Genomic DNA, 22790 nt, shown 5'->3' with positions numbered 1-22790 from the left:
GAACTGAAGTAAACTCTGAGACTAAATCAACAAAACGTATTAGTCTTTGACTGGACTGATGTTTAACTTTTGCTTTTTTAACAAGACAAAGTATGTTAAACCCTAAAATCCTTGTTGCTTCTGAATTTAGAGCATTAAACCGTTTGTTGACAGCAAATTTTTGGTCTCCTGGTTTAAGCAGAAACCCGGCGGATTGATGTTTCCTGACCGAGCCTCGCTCTACGTGTTAGCCATCGAGGACAGGCAGTTCAAGGACTTCAAAATACACTGTGAGTGTGGAGTGAGCGTTTTCATGAACCCCAGATTTGACCCGCTTCATTTCCCCCGTCCCACACCGACTGTGACTCAGGTGGACCTCAACGCCTCAGCGTCAGACAGGTGTGGGCACGCTCATGCTGCAGCTTACAGCTCATCAGCTACTGCTGTGGTACCAGGCTGGGGGGCAGGGGAGAGGGGAAGGGGGTAACTGATATGTAAGGTCAGCAAGCCTCTATCACTCCACCCCCTCCAAATGTGGGTGGAGTGTGGGATGAACACAACGATAAATGGATAGATAGACAGACAGACAGACATAAAATGACATTTACTGCTAGTTTACTTTTTCAAATAATAAACAGTGGGTCATTTAAAAAAAAATACTCTATATAATTTGTAACTGATAGATGATAAATGCATGATTTGGCCATTAAAACCTACAGCTAATTCCAAAAACTCAATTGTAAAAAGACGGTTAAAGTTACAATAGCAAGGGTAATAATGACAACTATACTTAAAGACCCACTCAGATGGAAAGAATTTTTTTGGTGTTTTTAAGATGATCTTGTGGCATTTTTTAAATGATGGAGGGCATATAAAAAAAGTTACATTAATATTGCATTCCTGACTACATTTTTATTCAAATTGTTGTGATTTGTTGCTGCACTGCCAATGTTAGGTTGTGAGGGGCTGCAAGCTAGCAGGAGAGAATGTAAAAAGAGAACTCTCAGTAATGGGCGACGGTGGGGGGCGTTGGGTTTGCGCCGCACCAACGGTCTTGGCAACAGCTCAGAGGCAAATTTCTAATAAACTCTTGCCTCCCTGCAGAAACTATGTCCTAGTAAATGACAAATTTTTAGATTTTGGCTGAAAACTGTATCATCATCATCATTAAAAGACCACTAGGAACCCTTAGATCAGAAGATGATCAGAGTTTGACTTCAATGAAAGACCACAGCAAGTTTTACAAACATCTATGATTCCACCGTTTCAGCAGCTGCGGTTTTAAATTTGACATTTTTAAACATTATTTAAAACACTAGTTGTGGTGGGAAAGTGCAGCACAAAGGCTGTTAGCGCCGTGCATCAGGTAGTTGCTGGTAACTGACGTCTGCAGTTATACTGACTTCACTTTACTTATTTTTGTCACACTTTACATGTTTGCAATACAAACGACACCCTCCCACTCCCACGGCACGCCCGGGACCTTCCCCGCCACATCCCACCGGCTTATTATAGAGTTTCTCTATGATGTCTGGAAGATTTATGTCACGCTGTGCACATATTGACTGGAAACTTTTCTCCCCCATAGCAGTGGGTGCATGCAGACCTTTGTGCTGAGTCAGGAGTGGCCCTTTGAAGGTCTCCCGTGTTCTAACAGCATCCAGAGATCTCTGCCGACCCTCCGAGCTGCACTCACTCTTAAATAAGTGGGCGGCAAGAAATGCAAATAGGTCTGGAAGCCCCCGGTGGTGTGCGCCCTGTTCATTATCAGCGGTTCTCCAAAGCACTCGAGCCGTTCTCCTCTTTTAGGTCACGACAGAAATGTTTGCTCACGCTACCCTGGGAGGCAGAATGAATTAAACATGAGATGACTTAGCTTAAGCAACCAGGCTACATGAGGCGAGGATGGAGACAAAGCGGAGGAAGCAGATGTTTCCCAAGTTACAGCCGACTGCACTACAACGCGACCTTTTATCTGGCAAAACAGAGACGTTCTCAAAGCGACAGAATCTAAATCTGGGGGGAGAGGGGTGAGACACAGTAATGCTCCCCCTGGAGGAGGTGGAGAAGGTTTTAAAAGTTTGTGTTAATAAAGTAACTCCACTGTTTCTTGCAGGGTGGGAGAACGTGTACGGCTTTGACATGACCTGCATCCGTAATGTCGCCATGAAGGAGCCTCTGGTGGATGTGGTGGACCCCAAACAGGTTGTGACAAACTCCTGCCTGGTCAAGGTCAGTGCTCTGAAGGACTCATAGGACTTCGGGTTATGTGGTATAGAAAAAAAAATTCCAACTACGAACCTTTGAAGCTGCAAAGAACGCTAATCTTTGGAAGAAAATCTAGACACAAGGAGTCCCACACTAGCATTTAAAAAGGGAAAAATAAGCTAAAAAAGCTAACTATTATAGAATGACTAAAAATCAAATGTTCTACAGCACAGTAATGAGTATTTATTTGCTGGTTCTAAGCAAATGGTTTGTATTTTGTGAGACAAAGACCCCCCCCCCAAAAAGTTTAAAATAACCCATACAGGTATGGCAGGTATTCTGTAAACCATGTGGTCTTTAAGCAAACAAGAGATGTCCTCCCAGTGCCATGCCCACCAATTTTAACTGCACCCTTTAGTACACACAACAATATACACTCCAACACACCAATCAAGGAAGGTGGGACCCCTGACCTTCTGTCCTCTACCCCATCACTGGTGGGGGGTGGGGGGACGAGGCCCTCGGCAACGGCGGCTGTGTCCCTTGGCTGTTGGATTCCGGGGCCCGGCGGCCTTCTCTCCACGCAGGGAGGGGGAGTTCTCTGGCTAGATCATGAGCCGGGGAGCACATCACACCTGAGCCTGGGGGTGTCTGTGTCCATGTCCCTGTGGTGCAGGTTCTGGTCCCTGCCCTTGAGCGCTGGGCCTCTCCTAAATTTCAACAGAAGGTGAGCCTGGTCGGGTCATATTTACAACGCTCTTCAGGGACCTCGACTTCTCTTGGGGGTCCTCCTCCTGGGCGGAGTTGGGTGGCCCCAGTCCTTGCTCTCTCCAGGACTTCCCACAGGCTGGGTGGGTGGCTGCCTGGAACATGGGGCGGGTCTCCCTTGGGGGGCCCTGGTTTGTGACTGGGGTTGGGGGATGCTCAGATCTCCCGGATGGTGATGAGCTGCTCATCTGGGGCCGGGGGGGGGGGGGGGGGGGGGGCTACTCTTGTGCTTCTGTGCCCCCCTGCTCTCTGGCGTTGGCCAGTCCTGCTGCCCCTGGTCTGGGTGGCAGATGTGATTGCCCCTCTCTCTTCTTCCCTCTTCTTCTTTTCCGTCCGGTCCAACTAAAAATAAATAAAAGTTTAGCCTAAATTACAAAAGAGGTTTATTCAAATATACACCTTGTGCGTCAGAAGATTCATAATCCCTATTGTAACAGTAAAATATGTCCAACACAAGAGGCCTTCAGCTCTCACCTGTTTTTCTCAGCTGTTGGACAGGACAAGTAGAAAAAAACAAGTACATGTATTGTAGAAAGGAAGTACGCCAAATGAATATTTTAAATTTATATAGATAGAAAAATAAACTTCAAGTGGTACACTTAAATAGATGACTTTTGGCTAAGGGAATCCACCTGAAAACTACAAAAGCAGACCCCCCAGAAATGAGCCAGAAATTCTTACAAACGACACATTTTCTTAAATAAGCAAAAAAAAAAAATCTGCCAATGAAAAATGGTCTCACCAAGAATCCCTGTTCAAAGACAAAAATTATATAGTCACTAAGACATGTTTTTTAAGTCTGTGTCACACAGCCTCTACGTACATTCTGTGCATTTTCCACGTATGCAGTGTCCGTCTTTTTCCTGACACATGCGTGATATACGTAATTCTGAAGCGTTTGTCATTCATCGATGCATGCAGATGTTTGTCGATGGTTTCAGCCGGCAGGTCTTTATGTGAATTCAGTTTTTAGCTGTTCAAAATTTTTGGTCAATTAAGATTTATGCAACTTACATGTATTTAATGTAGTTTATATGGAATTATTACATAAATCTTAAGCCACTGTGCGTCATATTTGCAAGATGCATACGCAAATTTGGGGCTTTCCGCGACCGTTCTACGTTTAACTAATGGACCATCGATGTATAACTTTTATATGCCGTAGATGGCGCACATCTCATGTTAAGATTACATAATTGACCCACAAATCACTAATGAATCGGATAAAAACACCCCAATAATCATGCACGGTTCATGTTTTACGTTGATTTATGCGTTCTTTGTGTGGTTTATTCGTACTTCTTCTGTGGTTTTAACAGGTTTTATCCCTAAAGACCAATACTTTTCTCACTTTTTCCACGTATGTTCACGTATGACCAATTTTCATCCGTGCAATATGCGCAAAAAGGACGTAGAGCCTGTGTGACACGGTCTTTAAGCTCTTGAAACAAGGTTTTTGTTTCATTTATTAGGATCAGTTTTTGGAAACCCACTCATTTTAATGAATACCCTTTTCTTTATTGCTCCCGCGCTGCCAGCCCTCATAACAGCTAGTCTGTCGTTTTTATTTTCCAGTTACGACTCTGTGTCTTCAGTCTGACCTTGCTGTGAGGCTTTTGCCCCCTTCCCTGTCTGATTTGAACCTGTGTGTTGCATTTAAGCAGCGGTTTGTTAATTCCCCTGAACTGTGCTGTGCGACTGATTACAAGCCTCTGCCTCACCTCACCTCTGTCCTGGCAGAACAGCTGCCGTGAATACACCTATAATTCCACATCAGACGGATTTTCTTTACGCCCCGAATCAACAATGAAAATAATCAGTCGGAGCAGCATGAATATAAAAGGAAAGCTGAGCAAAAAGCCGGTGAATATCTGGTGTCTATTGGAGAAAAGTCTTCTTTTGTTTAGGCAGCAGAAGGGAATCTGACTGTAATTAGGGATTGTTTTCTGCCAAAAAAAAAAAAAAAAAAAAAAACCCACGAGGCTCATTCATTCCTCAACAAATGTGGGATCTGGCGCCAAAACCGGAGAGTGAATCCCTGTCAGCGAGCGCCGCTGGTACATGAAATGAGATTATGGCAGCACTGCCGCTCTGCAGCATGCTCTCCAGGTGAATTCAATAAAACAAACACGTGCACATTGTCATTCCCACAACAGAGAAACGAAAGCGTGGAACTCTGTGTTCTCATTTGAAGATGAGCACAATGAGCTGATGCTGCATCAGATGACTTGTTAAACTTCATGGAGCCACAGGACAGTTGCAGATCTGCTGTCCTAAATGAAACTCAGCTGGATGCTGAGAAATCTTGGAGATCGCCGTCATCCAACCTTTCTTTTTTTTTTTTAACTTGTTCTGTCCAACAGCTGGGCAAACAGATGAGAGCTGAAGGCCTCTTGTGTTGGACATATTTTACTTTAACAACAGGGGTTCTGAATTTTCTGACAAACCAGAGGTATGTCTGAATAAACCTTTTTTGTAATCGAGGCCAAACTTTATTCATTTTAATCGTATTTGAAGATTTTTTGTGTTGGACCGGAAGGAAAAGGAAAGGAGGGAAGAAGAGAGAGGGATGTTAGAGGGGGTAGAAGGTAAAAGGTGATTTTAAGGGGGGGGGGGGGGGGGGGGGGTGTAAAACCATGAAGCAGCATAAAGCAACAAGTTGCTGGATGTTTATCATTATGGTAAGGTTCAGATGTAATATGAATCTAGTAGGGGGGGGCCTGTCCACACCCACACTCAAATGTTATAAAGACACCTGTTGGCAGCAAAAATGTCCACATGTCAACATGTACACAATACAGATATTGTTCACACACGCATACTTATGCCTTCAGACCAACAAGTGTGAAATATTTCATTCAATCACGCAAAGTGTTTGTGCAAAGGTGAGCTAACACCTGTGCTCAGGTGAGTGTTTATGTTCTTCTAAAATGGATGGTGGAATGTGAAAAGAAGGAGGGAGGGTGCCCAGACACCCCCACACCAAGACCCCCGCCACAGCAGCAGCGGCAGCCAGAACCCCCCCAACGCCACTTGGCAGTAGGCAGAGAACAACCGCCCCCCGGGTGACCACATCCGCCACCCAGGCCAGGGCCAGCAGGACCACCCAGAGGCCCCCAGAGCCAGAGAGCAGGGAGGCACAGAGGGACAGAGAGCGCAGCCCCGGCCTAACCAGGAGAACAGGCCCCCCACCGCGCCCTACCCCCCACCCGAGAAGGGTGCCCGCAGCCCCAGGCGAGCGCCTCATCACCACCCAGGAGGTCTGGGCATCCTCCCGCCACACCCCAGGTACGGGCCAGGACCCCACAAGGGAGACCCACTCCGCGCTACAGGCAGCCACCCACTCGGCCCACGGTGTGTCCAGGAAGGAGTAAGGCAGGGGCCAGCCGCCCCTCCCCAAGAGGAGGGCACCCAGGAGAAGAGGGGGTCCACAAGAAGTGTTGTAAACATGGCCCGACCAGGCTCACCCACAGTTGGAAATTTGGCGAGGCACAGTACTCAGGGGCAAGGACCAGAACCTACACCACAGGGACACGGACACCCCCGGCTCAGGTGTGATGCGATCCCCGGCTCTTGGCCTTGCCAGAAAGCTCAGGGATCCCTCGCCCTGCGTGGAGAGAGCACTGCCGGGCCCAGAAAACCAGCACCCAGGGGACGCGGCCACCGTTGCCAAGGGCCCAGTTCCCCCTACCAGGGATGGGGTAGGGGACAGATGGTCCAAGGTCCTACCTTCCTTGCGAAATGCGTGTGTTTGTGAGGGTGTGTGTATGTATGTGTGTTTATATGTTGGAATGTACATTTGGAGGAGTAATCCAACCTTTCTTCAGGCTTTTGTCGAAGCTTTCATGTGTGTGAAAAAGGTTCATCTGTTTCTTTACCCTCAAGGAGGTGGACATCTACACGGTGAAGCCCGAGGACCTCACGTTCTCCTCCACGTTCTGCCTGCAAATCCAGAGGAACGACTACATCCATGCTCTGGTCACCTACTTCAGCGTTGAGTTCACCAAGTGTCACAAGAAGACGGGCTTCTCCACAGGTAGAGACTGGAACGCGTCCATTCCTGTTCGCCGCATTATCATCAGTCGGGGAGGGAGGTGGGTAATATGCGAGCTGCTGCAGTGGATTTGTGATGCTGATGGTCAGTCATGGTCCTGTGGACGGAAACAAGGAGGGAAATGATTGAGCCAATAATGATGTGTGTGATTAGCCTCTAATCTTGAAATCTTCAGCGCAGCAGCATGACAGCAGTCACCTACTTAGAGAGTAAATGACATACATAACCTCTGACCAAAATGAAAATATATATGATTATATATTCATGGACGCCGCCACGTTGGAACCAAACATTGTTAAGGCTGTGTCACACAGCCTCTATGTACATTTTGCATGAATGAAGGTCACTGAATCATACGTGGAGAAAGTGAAACGTAGTGACGCAAAATTTTTACAGATGTATCAAGAATGAACCACGTTAAAATCACGGAAGAAATATAAATAAATCACACAAAGAACACGTGAACCGTTTATTGCGCTGTTTATCCCCAATTCATTAGTGATTCGTGGGTCAATAAGGTAATTTTACGTGAAATGCGCGCTGTATACGCGATATAACAGTTAAACATCCATGGCATAATAATTGCGTATGAACCACGTAAAATCGAGTATAGTTCGTAATTCTCAACCGACCAAATATTTTGAACCGAAACCCTCAACGGACATCTAACATCAACAAATGACAAATGCAAGAAAGAATTGTGAAAGAAAACACTCTGGCCAATAGAATGACTGAGTAACTGATGTTTGTTTCTCTATAGAAGTCCATGGGATGTCAGGAGTGCCAAGGGGAGGGGCCACTCAGTCCAGGTCGAATATACAGTCAATTAGGAAAACTCTAATAAGCTTCTGTCAAAACTATAACCCTTGTGCCATCCTATGACCCCCCCCCCCCCCCCCCCCTTACATTGACGTGTTCTCCCTACCATGACAAAGGTGGATAAAGGTGGAAATATTTCATGTAATCCATGAACACCAGTGAAGATTATTGAAGAAAATAGGTTCAGAGCACTGTCTAGTGGGTCTAGATGACCCGACTCCCAATGGTAAAGTGCCTAGGATAGCACAAGGGTTAAAACTACCTATGTCTTAAATTACCTGAACATAAAGCAAAACTCTGTCTAAAATGCAAAGGAAAAAAAGCACAAATCAATTTAAAATAAATAAATAAAACTCTGGGATATTTATTTAAATCAACGACAGACTGAAGAAAAAGGTAAAAACTTGACTCACTTTGAGAATTGTTTCTGCTGCTGTGTGATATGGTTTCACTCAGGCTTTAGGCAGGCAGAAGGCCTCACATTTGACTCCATATTTGTGATGCTTGCTCAGACATCTCCAGCTCATCTGTCCAAAGGAAAAGCAGCAGCAGCAGCAGCAGCAGCAGGAGGGACTCTCAAGGAATCCTTTTAAAACTTGAACCAAACCACACAACCACTTTTTTTCTGACAACAAACCTTTTCAAAGGTGGTTCAATTTCTTGATCTATTGATGACGTCTTAGCTTGGGAAATGTGATCAAAAGCCAGAGTCGATCTGAACTGTTAAGTTTTAGGATTTTATCTGAGGACTGAGGACACCAGCAACAAAGCTGGTGTGGGACTGACCTCTGGTGGTGCTGAGGGAAAGTACCCCATAATAAATACACATTTGATAAGGACTCAACTCTCAGATCTTCAGGATCCTCTTTCATTTATCAGCTAAATTACAAAGGTCTTTGCGCCAGCACAAAGAACTGCAGCATGTCTTTTCCGTCTGTCCCCCACTCCCACTATTGATTTCCTGTCAGAGAAAAGGTCGTGCAAGTTTGCCAGTGTCAGACCCGAAGCCAAAAAAACTGTGAGATACGGATCTACATCTCCATGAAGCGTCTGGCAGACTCTCTAACCTGAGATGGAAAAGCAGAGGTCGTATCCATTTCAGCCTCAGAAGAAAAGCTGCATTAGCATAAGACGCAGGGCTTCCTTCCAGCCTTTATTGAGTGTCAGGCCATGTTGATTGGCAGCTCCTTTATCTGTATACTCACACTGAGCTCGTCTGCTGAGCCTAAAAACACCAAAGCCTTCCTGAGAAACAGTCAGAAAGTGGATGAAAGATCCACCGACCTTCAGATTCTTGCCCCCATCAATGAAGATAGCGCAGGAAACAGACTTTTGTTTAGATACTGGAGGCTTCAGGGTTTTCTTTACAGAACTTCTGCACTCAATAACATTTCACTCACTGGTGAGATGTGGCAGAGATGATAGGAGATGGAGGTCAAGAAGAACTGTAGCTGAAAATAACTCCACCCCCTGTTGAAATGTCTCCGGCAGCCGCAAAGTCTGAGTGACTGATCCTCAAAAGGGTGGCATGATGTGGAAGGATTGTTTTCAAACCTGCTGTGCTAATTCATCATTCTCAGAGGAAGTACTTTAAAAATTTAGTGAGGTTAAGCTGATCTCTTAAGGAGTTGTTGTGTTGCAAAGTTGACGACCACATCCTTCTAATACGCATTACGTGTTTTAGAAAACTGGCACGGAATTATGCAAAATGAATGGTACCATTGGATTTGAGTGGGTCCAAATAGAGTTTGAACAGACATTTTTAAAGATGGGTAAATTATGTTAAATAGGGAGCCAACAATGTGTTTTTTTATTAAATTGTAAAAAATCTACAGTGGAGATGGAGATGGGCAATCTTATTTGAAAAACGTTTCTCCCCCAAACGCATTTTTAACTGTAACTGACCACCTGGTGGCGCTATAGAGCCAGTTTTAAAACAGCAAAGGTCCAGAATTCTGAAGTTGTTTCTCACTAAATTGCATAGTGTTATATGTAGAACTCTTTGAGAAATAGACCTTAAAGGTTTGGTCCCATTAATTTTGCTAATTAAAAAAAAAATGCTAATAAAATTTAACCCTTGTGCTATCCCAAGGCACTTTACCATTGGGAGTTGGGTCATCTAGACCCACTAGACAGTGCTCTGAACCTTTTTTCTTCAATGATTTGTGATCTTCACTGGTGTCCATGGATTACATGAAATCTTTCCACCTTTGTCATGGTAGGGAGAACACGTCAATGTAAGGGGGGGGGGGGGGTGTCATAGGATAGCACAAGGGTTAAACAGCTGCGGTTTGAGAAAACCCTTTGAAGCTCCTTATTGGCTGAACACACCTGATCCAGGTGGTTAACAGCAGATGAGGCAGGATTTCTGGGAAACCAGCAGGAGGCCGGCCCTCGAGGCCTGGAGTTCGACAACCCTGTTTTTAACTCTTCTAGGTTGACGGTTTTATAAAAACAGTTTGATCTGAAATGATCCTAACCAGAACTTTGTCATGTGATGATAGAATATTTCATGACATTAAATTTGATACAGAAAATCCATCCATTTTCTGAACCTGCTTCGTCCCATTTGGGTCTATCCCAGTCACTGTTTGGGAAAAAAAGACCATTGCATCCCGGACAAGCCCCCAGATTGTCGCAAGGCATCACTGAAAAAAGAAAGTAGTAACTCTTTTTTTAAGAAATGGAAAAACCTAAAATGGTTTGTGGGTCTTAAAAAAAAAAAAGCACAGAAACATTTTGAGTGCAGAGAATAACCGAGAGTTTTTGTGAAACTCAGCTCCAGACGCTGCATACACCCACTGGAAGCAGACAGTTTTTTACCTGGAGGACTACTTAACGGTGCGAAGAGGAGAAGAGATCAGCGGCAGCATCTCTATGAAGCCCAATGAGAAAAACATTGTAAGTATTTAATCAAATGAGATTATCAGCCATTGGTGACAGAACGGCTTCATGCTGGGTTACTTGTGAGCTTGGACATGTTTGTGAGCGGATGCTGCCCTCAGTCCTCAGTGATGTGCAGCAGAGCCTCTTACACAAACACACCTGCTGTTGACCTTGTCCGTGTCCTTTGTTCCCTCGGCGGGATGGTGTTTGCTGTCCAACACAAACGCTCGTTTTGTCTGGCCCCCCATCCCGCTGACGGGTCAAAGTGAAAGAGCTTTTCCTTCTGAGATTCAGTCTCTGCTGAGCGTTTGATCAGCTCCTGCTGCAACGGAAAAAACTCTGGTTTTTCCTCCTTCCTCCTGCAGCGTGACTTGGACTTCACTGTCGAGCTGGATTTCAAAGGCCAGCTATGCGAAGCAGCCATAGCCCACGACTACAAGATGCGTTAATTTTGAGAGAGGAACCCTGCCGGGTGGGAGAGTGACCCGGCTGCAGATCGGATGAAGGTGGGCCCGTCAGTCCTGACCTTTAGAGGTCGCTCTCGTGTTGACTGTTACACAGCTCTGAATGTAACTGACAGCTCATGTCAGGAATGTCTGATCATTGCGTTTCTGTGAGGTGATGTTCCTGTGCTTTCCTCAGAATCACTTGGACGGCTCCTCTTTTTCCATGATCCGTTTAAAAATGTTTCGTGATGTGAAGTACGTAGGAACGATGAAAGGATCGATCATTGTAGAACTTTCAAAATGGTGGAAACAGTGTGACTGAACACCAGAGCCAAGGATTACATTCATCGTTTGCATCATCAGTGTTTTAGTTTAGGTTGAGCCGTGGTCTGGATCAGAGAATTGGACTGAGCGAGTGTGACGTCACTTACTTCTGGCTCCAACCAACTGAAGTCAAATCAGTCGCCATTTTTTCATGATAAGGATACCGCCATGTTGGAGCCAGACGTCGTTAGTAAGCAGTGATCAGTCTGAGTTAACGTTTCCTAAGCAACCACTCTAACCAATCGGGGGGAGCTTGTTGAAAGGTTACACAAAATCTGTCAAACGTTTTACACATTGGATGGGGGGGCCACCAGGCTCCACCTACTTATAAGGCATCTGGTTGGTTGGATAGGACAGAAAAAATATTTTTTATCAGAGCAAGAATGGTTGTTCTGACCAATAGAATGAGTAATATCTCTGTTTCTGGATTTTGCCTTCTGGTTCAGATACTTCCCATTTGGAACACCAAGGTGGAGGGGTGGAGCGGGTTACTCGGTCCAGTTCTCATATACAGTCGATGGGTAGAACTAGAAGAAGTGCAGATGTGATGTCGACATGTCTCCAACATCCATTGTTTCCATCCTAAATGCCTTGAACAAGTTCCTGTGTCCCTCATCCTTTATCAGAAAATTATAATTTCCAAAACTGAACTTTGTTTTAAAAAATTGTCTTATTTTCTGTCTTGCAAGAAAAAGAATCATATCGAGAAAAATGTTCAAAAGCAAAATAATCAGATGTCTTAGTGACTAGAATGTTTTTAAGATAATCTTTCCTACCTCATTGACTCATTTGTAATTCCAAATAATGAAAGTTTTTCCACTGGGTGGTGCTGTGCATCAAGAGAGAGAGAGAATAAGTAAGTAGGTCCATTATATTTGCATAGCACCTTTCACAGACAGAAGTCACAAGGTGCTTCACAGGTTAAAATATGTATATATACATATAGAAACATGAAAACATAAAAAATAAAAAGCATAAACCACGTAAAACAATCATCTCAAGCCCAATAAAAGCAGTTTCCGTTAAATGTGTTGCAAAAAAAAAAGTTTTCAGGGGACTTTTAAAAGAATTCACAGAGTCCAGGGAAGGCAGGGACAACGGGAGCTCATTCCAGAGTTTTGGGAAGCGACAGCCTGGAAGGATCTGTCTCCTCTAGTTCGAATAAGAGGAAAACCAGTGGAGAACTGACCCTGACAAACCAATCAGGTCCCTCAATATGTCCAATAAGATCTGGTGGTCACCCGTGTCAAAGGCTGATGAAGGATCTAGTAAGACGAGGACTGTGTTTGCCAGAATGAGCAGACATCAAAATATCACTGGACACTTTCAGCAGGGCTGCCTCTGTGGAGTGATGTTCACAAAAACCTGACTGAAAAGTGTCATAGATGCTCCTTTTATCCAAAAACTCTGACAATTGTTCAGAGACCACTTTTTCCATAATCTTTGAGATAAATGGAAGCTTTGAGATGGGTCTATAATTCTGGAAGAATGATGGGTCCAGATTAGACTTTTTCAGCTGAGGCTCCACTATGGAATGTTTGAATGCGTTTGGAAACACGCCAGTGGAAAGTGAAAGGTTGATCATTTCAGTGACACTTTGGCCGATGGTATTAAACACCTTCAAGAAGAGTTTGGAAGGAATGACATCAGATGGACAAGTAGAAGGTTTCAACTTGGTCAACACAGGAGCTATGTCCTCCAGAGTGACAGGTCTAAAAGTAGACCGTTTGTGTGAAACAGGCTCCCCCACAACACAATCATCACAACAAGGGAGGTGGGAGCTGCTCTTTGATTTTCTTAGTCTTGTTTTTAAAGAACTTGAGAAACTCATTGCTGTTGGCTTTGCAGGACATAGGGGCTTACTGGGGCTGCAGGACTAACAACAGAATTTATAGTGTCAAACAAAACTTTTGGGCTCTTCTTATTCGAGGATGTTGGCTGGCGGATGTAGTCAGATCTGGCGTCTTTCACCATCTCCCTAAGGTGCAGCCTGTGGACCATGAGATTGGTGGATTTCAATAGACGCTCAGTTTGACAACACTTTTTTTCCCCCCATTCATTCTCTTTCGTTTGTCCCTTTCGGGTCACGGGGCTGCTGGAGCCTATCCCTGCCACTTGTGGGCGAAGTCAGGGGACACCCTGGACAGGTCGCCAGTCTGTCGCACGGTCACACATATCACACACCCACGCACAGTCCCATTCACACCTATGGAGTGACCAATTAACCTATGAAGCATGTTTTTGGACGGTGGGAGGAAGCCAGAGTCCTCGGAGAAAACCCACGAATGGATGGGGAGAACATGCAAACTCCACACAGAAAGGTCCCCCCATTGATGGCCCGTTTCAGGTCCCCCAGCTGGGACTTGAACCAGGGGCCTTCTTGCTGTGAGGCAAGAGCGCCAACCACTGCGCCACCGTGAGTTTGACGACACTGTCTCTTTAAATTTTGGATGGCTTCATTAATCCAGGAACACACTCTTTTCTGTGATACATTGGATTTGACAGGAGCCACCTGGTCCAGGATTGAGACACAGTGATCACTAAAATGATCAGATTGTTAACATCAAAAGATTCTTTAAATAAGTGGGGGTCAAACCTTGGAGACAATATGCCTGAAGAAACAGGTTCAGGAGAGATGTTTAACTTAAAGAAGACACCACTATGATCACTCATATGTACATCCTCCACCCAAAGATTAGTAATGCTCAGGCCAAGAGCAAAGTGTTGCCCTTTTGATGGGTGGGGTCAGAGACGTGCTGCTCAAAATGAAAAGTTTCAGTCAAAATAAAAAATCCATTGCTGGGCAGGATGAACACATGAAGGTTAAAATCCCCTAGTATTAAAACCCTTTCCAGTTTTATGATGGAGGAGAGAAAGTCAATAAATTCATGTAAAAAGGGGGCAGCAGGACCAGGGGGGGGCGGTAGACTAAAACCCAAAAAAATGGATCTGAGGAATCAACCTAGAATGACAGAGATTCAAGAGAAGAGAACGTTTGGGCGTTCATGTCTTTGCATGTATAGTTGTCCTTGCACACAACTGCCACACCCCCACCACGGCGAGAGGGGCGGGGCTTCCCGATGACTGACCAGTTCTCCAGACAGAGTTCGTTTAAATGAATAAACTCTTCCTCTTTTTGCCAATTCTCAGTCAGAAACATAACATCAAGGTTGTGTCTTGAAAACAGATCGTTCAATCAGAAGGATTTGTTGGCAATAGATTGAGTGTTAGCGAGCCAGGTTGCCTTGGAGGTGATGACGTCACTATCGGAGCGGCAGCGGGATTGGAAGCAGACCGGTCCGGCGGTCATGTGACTTCCAGTCGGATGAGGTGGAAGCTGAGTGTACACCGGTGAAAACGCGCAGAGAGGCGGTTCTCTGGTGTTTTAAGTACAAATATTTATTTTTAAATTCATAGTTTAACAAATACATTAAAGTCACAAGCTGTTTTAGTAGTGAAGCAACATGAAAATCAGAACACGTCAGCATTTCATTTGAAATCCTGTTAAAATAATTACTCTGTGGATTTATCTCACAAAATCCTCCATTTAAAGTAACACATATTTATTACACTGGTGTTTTTTTTTTAAAGAAAAGTAGTTCTGCAAAGTGCACAATGTTATTGTTTCAAACCCATAAAAAAAAGACTTTTTCAGGTGATTAGATGATTAAATAAACATCTGTTAAAACTGGCCTTCATGAATTTACAGAACAAATGTACAAATATGTTGAATTTCCAGGGTTTGAAGTTGTAGTGTTCATCTGAACAAACACAAAAATTACAAACACACGTCAGTGTGGACTCACATCTCTGGATTTAAATGTCTAACGTTGCAGGTTGATGGACTTTGGAGGCCAAATAAATATTTATGATCTGTCAGTTTGGGTCTTGAAATGCACTAAAAAGGTCTAAAAAATCCAAAGTAATCCAGTTGAAAGTACACTTTAGATACTGGTGTAGTTACAGTAGTGCAAAAAGCCCGTGTGCGAGTGCCGCTTTGGTCAGAATGTGTCCTCACAGGCGGACGGATCACCAGTTCAACAACAGGACCTCTTCCTGGCTGACGGACCCCCCACCAGCAGCACCGTCTTCTCCTTCTCCTGGTCTTCCTGCTTCTTCAGAATTCTAGGAGAGAAGCAAACCAGACAAAGAAATGAAGCGGATCTACAGGAAGCTAGCTCTAGATTTGTCATCATCTATTTCTGTATTTGGTTAATTTTGTTACACAAATATTTCAAAGTACTGGGATTGTACTACAGTCCACGTTTGTGGGCTTTCTAAATACCTCACCTGGAATGCAAAGTTTTGTTTCGGAATGAAAAAAAAAAGATAAAAGTGATGCAAAGTCAGACCACTGACTGCCCCTGCAGACCTACACACCTGAGATGGATTTACAGATGGCACCTGCATTTAACCCTTGTGCTATCTTAGATGACCCCCCCCCCTTCCATTGAGGTGTTCTCCCTACCATGACAAAGGTGGATAAAGGTGGAAAGATTTCATGTAATCCATGGACACCAGTGAAGATCACAAATCATTGAAGAAAAAAGGTTCAGAGCTCTGTCTAGTGGGTCTAGATGACCCAATCCCCAGTGCCTAGGGTTACCAGGACAAATCCTACAACCGCGACACTCACAGGACAAACTGTATACGTGTTTGACCATCCGCCTTATGCAAGCCACGCCCCATTTTAGAAAAACTGATCCTCACAGGATACATCTGCTCAGAGTGATTTTTTATTTCCAAATGGAGAAAATCCAGCAGTCTCCTAGAGTGTCGAGTATGAACAGATGCTGAAAGTGCCAGGATGTAAAACCAGAAAATGGATGCGTTTCTGTCCAGGAACTTTGAGTATACAATTACACACATGTTTGTTTATTTTCTGTATTTTTTTTTTTACTTTATGAAACTGATCTGTACTGAAAGTGGGAACATTAAAGTATCAAAGACTGATTGTGTGCAGAAACGGCCTCAGTTGTCCTTTAGTAAACATCAAAATGGGCGGAGTCAGGTGATTTTCTCACCTGGCCAAATGAACCATGGATTCCAGGACGTTTTCTCCGGAGTAGGCGCTGCATTCAAAGACGCTCAGCTGACAGTCCTTTTGGGACAGTTCAAGGAGGAAACAGGATGTGAGAAGTTCCTGTGGTTTTTCACACTAAAACTGAAGTAATGCCACCTTTCTGCTCCTCTCACTACAGATACTCATGTCACTGCGGAAAAACAGACCTTGGCCAGTCTTTCACCCATTTTCTTCTCAACTTTTCTCTCCATCTCTTTGTCTGTTTTGTTTCCCAAGAGCATGATGGGAATCTCTTCATTGGCGCTCTCCTGTGGACAAAGAGGAGAAAAAGATTGACCTTCAAGTTTATTTCAACAGAAAAAGCAGCTGAACTCGGCTACATGTGATTGAAAAAGTGAAGGAGAACCCAGCCAGCGGCCTGCTCTCTTACTTTGACGCTGCTCAGCCACTGCCTGACGGCCGTGAAGCTCTGCTCTGCCGTGATGTCGTACATCACAACCACGCCGTCCGCTTTCCGGAAGAACTGCTTGGTGATGCTGCGATACCTGCGTGAAGAAGACACATCGTCAAAAAGGACGGCTCAGATTAACCACGGATGTGCAAAATCTGATGGATTCATCACACAAAATATGTCCAGACCTCAACATTTCTCCCAAATCTCCCAAATAATTCTTTTTTTTCCCAGGGATTAGATTTATTAAGGGTTCGGTGGAAGAAAAGTGGGTGAGAACAAAAAGTTTCCAAAAAACAGGACTAACCTCTCCTGTCCCGCTGTATCCCACAACTGCAGCGCCACCTGGCTGTTGTCCACGGTTAACGTCTTCACGCTGTAGTCAACTCCTGAAAAGAGGAGAGAAAATAAAAAGATATTGATGGTGTGAAAATAAAGAAAAAGTTGACTGAAGAAAAAAAATGGATGGAACTTTTTCTAATTCTATTTTTTACAGGTTTCTGCGACTTTTCCCTAAAGATCCTTTTGCTTTAAAATAAAAGTTGCTTCATCTCTGCATCGGATGCCAAAAGCTGCTAATTTATAAAAATTTCTGCAGCGATGTAATTTCTGGGAACATTCCTTTCTATGGCGTTTCATGGCTGCCATAAAGTGAAAGGGCGTAAAGACAACTGAGCGGGCGTATTCAGGAACCGAGTGAGCGAACCTTACAACCGCGCAGGTGCAATTCTAACGGAGCGACCCCGCGTTTTGCAACTGCAGGCCTGCAATCCTAACTGAGCCCTGATCCAGCGAGGTCAATTCTCCGTTGCGCCCCCACCAGGAATTTGCGCTCAGTGTTAAGGGGTCGTTTTAGTCACTTGGGGGCAGTCACCTTCGTGGTTGATCTGATTGGCTGAAATTTGCGGGTCAAATGCAGCGAGGCAGCGGGGCGGGACTTTCATTTTTCAGAGCGGGGGAGGGTTAACAGGCGGCTCTTAAGCTGAATGCGGCTCTCTGCCTTTTATCATAGTTTCTACATACGGTACTTTCACAACCATAAGGGGAACATAAAAGTCTTACATTTTCTCCAAAATGTAAAGAGGCCAAACAGATCAACCAGAAAGCTTCCTGCCCCCAAGTGACAAAAACGCCCCCTTAACACTGAGTGCAAATCCAAGCAAGTGCGCAAAGGAGAAGTGAGCGCGCGGGATCAGGGCCTCGGCTCGCTCAGGTAGAATTGCACCTGCACGGTTGTAAGGTTCCTCACTCAGTTCCTGAATACGCCCGCTCAGTCGTCTTTACGCCCTTTCACTTTATGGCAGAGATGAAGCCATACATTTCCTCATTCAAAACTAGAAATCACTCAATCTTTACACGTCAAACTCTTATCTTCATCTCGCCTTCGTGCTTTTGGCGGTTTGATTGCCATCTTTCTAGGGGGATCAGAGGTGGAGATCTTCTCTACACAAAGTGGAGATGCCAGTTTGGGAGAGAAATCTTTTTTTTTATTAATATGTTTAAAATTCTGAGCCCTTGATGGCAGAAAAGCATGGATTTCCTCCCATTGGGGGCAGTGATGCACAGCATGATTAGTCTCCCTTTTGGTTGTGCGGGAGAACAACAGCTCATCTAAAGTCATGACGGCTTTGCTCGGATGTCTTACTAGAAGGAGCTGCATTTCCAGAAGATATGCAGGGTTCAATGCAATGCTGCTGAACGAAAATCAAACCGATAGGGTGATAATTGAAATTAAAAAAAATACAGAATATATCAAAGTTGACCATAAATAAGGTGAAAACAGCACAACAAAAAAAGATATTTTTGTGAAAAATGCCAGAGCCGGGTATCAAACCAGCGACCGTCTACTCTACACCAAGGATTCCCCATGTATTTCAATGGAGCCAAAATTCCTGGAATATCTGGAAAAATTCAAGGATTTGAAGGACCAAAAGTTGTAGCTGGAAAAAGATGAAAGAGCTGAACATTTGAATAGTTGGATAGTTAAAATAGAGGAAAAATTGTAGGAGGAGTTAGGCAGCAAAAAATGGCGAAAGATACTAGAATAAAGAAAGAGAAACAGGAAAAAAATGGGTTTAACACTTTATTGCATTCAACTCATTTCTGCTGGGTTTCATGTTCTTCTTTAAATATACTTCCAGATTTAAAAATCCGGAATATTTTTATGGCAAAACTACAGAATAATTATCATCTTTCAAAATCTGTACTTATAAAAAAAAGACAGGGGGTGCCACCTTTAGACAGTTGGCCAATCAAAGAACAGCCAGCAGGTTGTGATTGGTTTTGATTTCTAGCCAACGGAAACCAGCAGGGATGAGAGGAATGAGCTTAACTGTCAAATAGTTAAAAAAATGTTTTCTGATGTAATGAAGCCAGTTCAAACTAAGAGAAACCCATCTGATTAACATTCAAATAGACACTTTACTATTTAAATGAACAGCGTAACTCAAGAAGTCAATTTTTACATTTACGAATCAAAAATAAAATTCAGGAAAAAATATGTTTTTAGAGAAAATGCAATGAATGAAGTGATCACACGCAGCTTTTTTATTTTTTTTTTTTACAAAAAGTACATCAGAGAGATTGGAAACTTGCCGTTTCCATAGCAACAAAACATGTCTTAAAGACTCTGAGACCAGTGTGTGTCTGCCTTTCAGACAGTCAGGAGAGTAAAGAACTGAAATTTTAAGCACAGAAAGAGAAACAGCTTTTGAAACTAAAAGAATTCTCATTCAGTCGTTCAGAAACATGGGTGTTAGTTTGACTCTAAGCTAACTTTAATCACTCATATTAAGCAGGTGAGTATAAGTGGTTTATCGTCTTTAAAAAATGAGGCTAGGCTCCGCCCACTGCTCTCTTTTGGTATTATTCATGCTTAGCATCGATTATTGTGACGCCCTTCTGTCTGGTCTGATAAAAAACAACATTAAGAACCTTCAGCTTCTCCAGAACTCTTGTAAAACTGCTGATTGTTTTGTTTTGTGCATTATTATTGCTTGAAATAAACCATTTCAAATCAAATTTAAAAAACAAATAAAACAATAAGGAAGTAGAAAAGGTTTGGTGTTTTTGCAGCACATCATTTTTCATTCCTCTTCTAGAAAATCCCAAAATGATCAAATAAATGTAAGTTCAGAGAACGTTCTGTTCGAAGCAAAGACCACACAGACGGAAAGGAATTTGAAAAAGGAGGAAGAGGATTTCACCGTTTTATCTGCAGCTCTGCATTTATAGAGCTGCTCCAGCAAACCTAATCGGTATTTTGAGCTTGTAGGCCCAAATAAAACGGCTTCATTGCGCTGCAGCACATACCCACAGTGGCACAAGTGCCGGGGTGGAAGCAGTCGTCACAGAACCTCCGGAGGAAACAGGTCTTTCCGACACTCGAGTTCCCCACCAGGACCACTTTGAAGAGGCGGTCGGGTGCTGAAGGGGCACTTTCCTCCTGAGGAGACGCCAATCACAGGAGTTTGTGGAGCACTCATCGCTAAGCTGTCATCTCCTACTTTAAAGGACTCACGTTGATGCTGGTTTCCTTGCCAACGGGCTGAACCCTCGGAGACGTTGGCATTTGCCTCTCCGTCTCCCCATTTTCCTCTGCAGAGGTGTTGGGGTAAACAAAGTCCTCCATTTCTTCGCTGCACAGGTCGTCCACGCCGTCGGACTCCTGGAGAGAGTTGGGAGATGAACGGTAGTTCACCAAATGCGGGAGGTGGTCCTCCTCAATCGAAATGATCCTCCGAAGATGCCGTCCCGGCACGGCAGACAAACATGGCTGGCTCGATGCGTTCTTTGAGCTCAGCCTCGTCTCTGCCTCCTCATCCTCACTGCAGATGGGAACAAAAATGAAGCCTTAAACGGCAGGAATTACAGCTGTGAGAAGAACGCCGAAGCCGTCTACCTTCTGGGGAATTCTGCGTTTGAGACTTTCAGCTCATCCACTGACGGCCGCTGCTTTAAAGTCGCTCTTCTCAAAGAATTTTTGGGTTTCTGGAAAATCAGAAAAAACATTGTTTTTTAGTGTTACAGGTTTTCCTGTTTACTCCTCAAGTTTAAAGGGTTTGAAACTGGAAAAAATAAAAGAAAGAAGGTGAAGTCTTGTACGTACGTGATGGACCATGTCTCTCTCATCTCGCAAATGTTTGTTCATTTCTCTGAGAAAATAAACAAGATGACATGTAGATTTGATTGACATAAAATGACAGATTTCACATTTTGTTTTCGTTTTTCTACTAGAGCTGGGATTTGAACCCTGAAACTCTTTTACCCCTCCATAGAGGCTCCCTGGCTGGAGGAAAAATAAAATGAAAGCTGCCCTAAGTTTTAAAAGTTACTTCGTTAGCATTGATTTTAGTGTCAAAGTTTCAGTGAAACGTCTGAGCTTCTCTGAGTTTAAAGCATCAGTTAGTTCATGCTGCACAAAACCGTTTCTGTTGTACAGAAGAGAGCTGCTAAGAAAATCCACTTAAAATTCTTCATATACAATTTTTATTGAATTATAAACCAATACAGTCATGTTCATGTTAACATGTGTAGTAAGTAGGGACAAGGATGACGGTCTACCAAAGCAGACCTCAGACATAAGAGAAAAAGCCATTTTAGACTTAATTCTTGAAACTTTTCAACATTAGCTCCTATGTGCCTCAATTTAAAGAGGAAGTCATATATGCCTCATCCACAGTCAGAAGCAATTTCAAATGAAAACATTTACATTTCGGTTTTAATCTATACCAAATATAATTTATTAAGGATGCATCAATTCAATCTTCCCATGATTCGGTTTAATGGTGTTACATTCAGTTCAGATTTTGATGGGGAACGGTGCCATCCCTACAATTTACCGTGTCTATATTTTTAAGTAATACTGGTAAAAATGCAAACCAGTATCAACATTTCCCAAAGGGTAATAGAAGACTTTGCAGCTCTAGGTTTTACCCAAATGCTATATTCTTTTTTTAGCATTAAAGGTTGCAGACTCCTGCACTAGTAGGAACATGAGAGCTGAACTCCAATCAATGTGCATCCATGCATGGCTGACAAATCTCATCTTTGAGCATTGTAGATGAAACCATGACATTAAAAGATATTTTTTCTCTTAAAATCAGTTAAAAAACAGTAAGAGTATGTCAAATGTGATTTTATAAAAACAATCAAGTATCATCTTTAAAGGCACAGGAGGCTGGAGCTGACCTCAACAGGTCCAGTTGTTTGAGGAGACTGGCCCGGTCTCTGTGCAGTCCCTCAGTCACCCGATAGACTTCCCTGAGTTGGAGAACATTCAACAGTCAGACATTAACCACATCGAGAAAATCCTGAATCTTCTGTGGATAAACGATGGACACAAAAAAAGGGAAAGAGAACAACGACAACAAAAAAAACTCAATGAGATTATCGTCTTTTCATCAACAGTATCACAGCCACAGAAAGTGACATTTAGAAAGATGTGCGACAGTTTGTTCAACCGAAAGCAAAAAAGCAGATTGTTCTGCAGATCACAGCAGAAATACCAGCTGAAACCCTGTGAGAACCATGTTTGCCCCCAAAGGAGACGAAAGCTGGCAAATCTCTCAGTAAACATTTAAAACGCACCATTACAGGAAAACAAGGAATTTGTGACTTTATTTAAAGATTTCCTGCTCCTTTCTTTCCCCCTCGGAATACGATTATTTCAAATCGGTTGAAACTTCAAAAATGCAGGAAGATAATCAAAATTTAGATTTTAAAAGGGTCTGTATGACACAAAAAGAATTTGTTGAGCTTTTAAGTATTATAATGTTCATTCCTCAAAAAAAGAAACCCTAAAGCTGTGCTTTGATCCATTCATCGCTGAGT

At 43.5% G+C, this 22790-nt stretch overlaps 2 protein-coding genes across 5 annotated transcripts in view; one reads left to right on the top strand and one right to left on the bottom strand.

Moving 5' to 3' along the window:
* Window positions 1–16942, top strand: part of LOC101162208 (protein arginine N-methyltransferase 8-B) — a 31028-nt gene extending 14086 nt beyond the window's left edge. Inside the window, exons 6-11 of one of the 3 annotated variants that reach the window (XR_002873432.1) lie at window positions 179–269; window positions 2096–2211; window positions 6841–6991; window positions 10608–10729; window positions 11080–11220; window positions 16784–16942. Coding sequence is in view for 2 of the 3 variants with exons in the window: in XM_023956086.1 (XP_023811854.1) it covers window positions 179–269; window positions 2096–2211; window positions 6841–6991; window positions 10608–10729; window positions 11080–11163 (564 nt within the window). In the remaining variant the exon portion in view is untranslated. Of the gene's footprint in view, window positions 1–178; window positions 270–2095; window positions 2212–6840; window positions 6992–10607; window positions 10730–11079; window positions 12135–16783 lie in introns of those variants that run through there. The other 2 variants (XM_023956086.1, XM_023956087.1) reach the window with 2 other exon arrangements.
* cracr2a (calcium release activated channel regulator 2A) overlaps window positions 14862–22790 on the bottom strand; it is a 22431-nt gene continuing 14502 nt past the window's right edge. For both annotated transcript variants that reach the window (XM_020704277.2, XM_004070194.4), the window contains exons 9-18: window positions 22149–22220; window positions 21067–21112; window positions 20860–20948; window positions 20479–20785; window positions 20271–20403; window positions 17266–17347; window positions 16938–17052; window positions 16714–16815; window positions 16509–16585; window positions 14862–15609 (exon numbers count right to left, since the gene is read on the bottom strand). In XM_020704277.2, coding sequence (XP_020559936.1) covers window positions 15522–15609; window positions 16509–16585; window positions 16714–16815; window positions 16938–17052; window positions 17266–17347; window positions 20271–20403; window positions 20479–20785; window positions 20860–20948; window positions 21067–21112; window positions 22149–22220 — 1111 coding nt within the window. In that variant the 3' untranslated portion in view covers window positions 14862–15521. The remainder of the gene's footprint in view (window positions 15610–16508; window positions 16586–16713; window positions 16816–16937; window positions 17053–17265; window positions 17348–20270; window positions 20404–20478; window positions 20786–20859; window positions 20949–21066; window positions 21113–22148; window positions 22221–22790) is intronic.

Source organism: Oryzias latipes, chromosome 6 (assembly GCF_002234675.1).
Source record: "Oryzias latipes chromosome 6, ASM223467v1".
Classification (NCBI taxonomy): domain Eukaryota; kingdom Metazoa; phylum Chordata; class Actinopteri; order Beloniformes; family Adrianichthyidae; genus Oryzias; species Oryzias latipes.
Note: the sequence above shows the minus strand (reverse complement) of the source record. Positions and strands in the feature narration are given on the sequence as shown.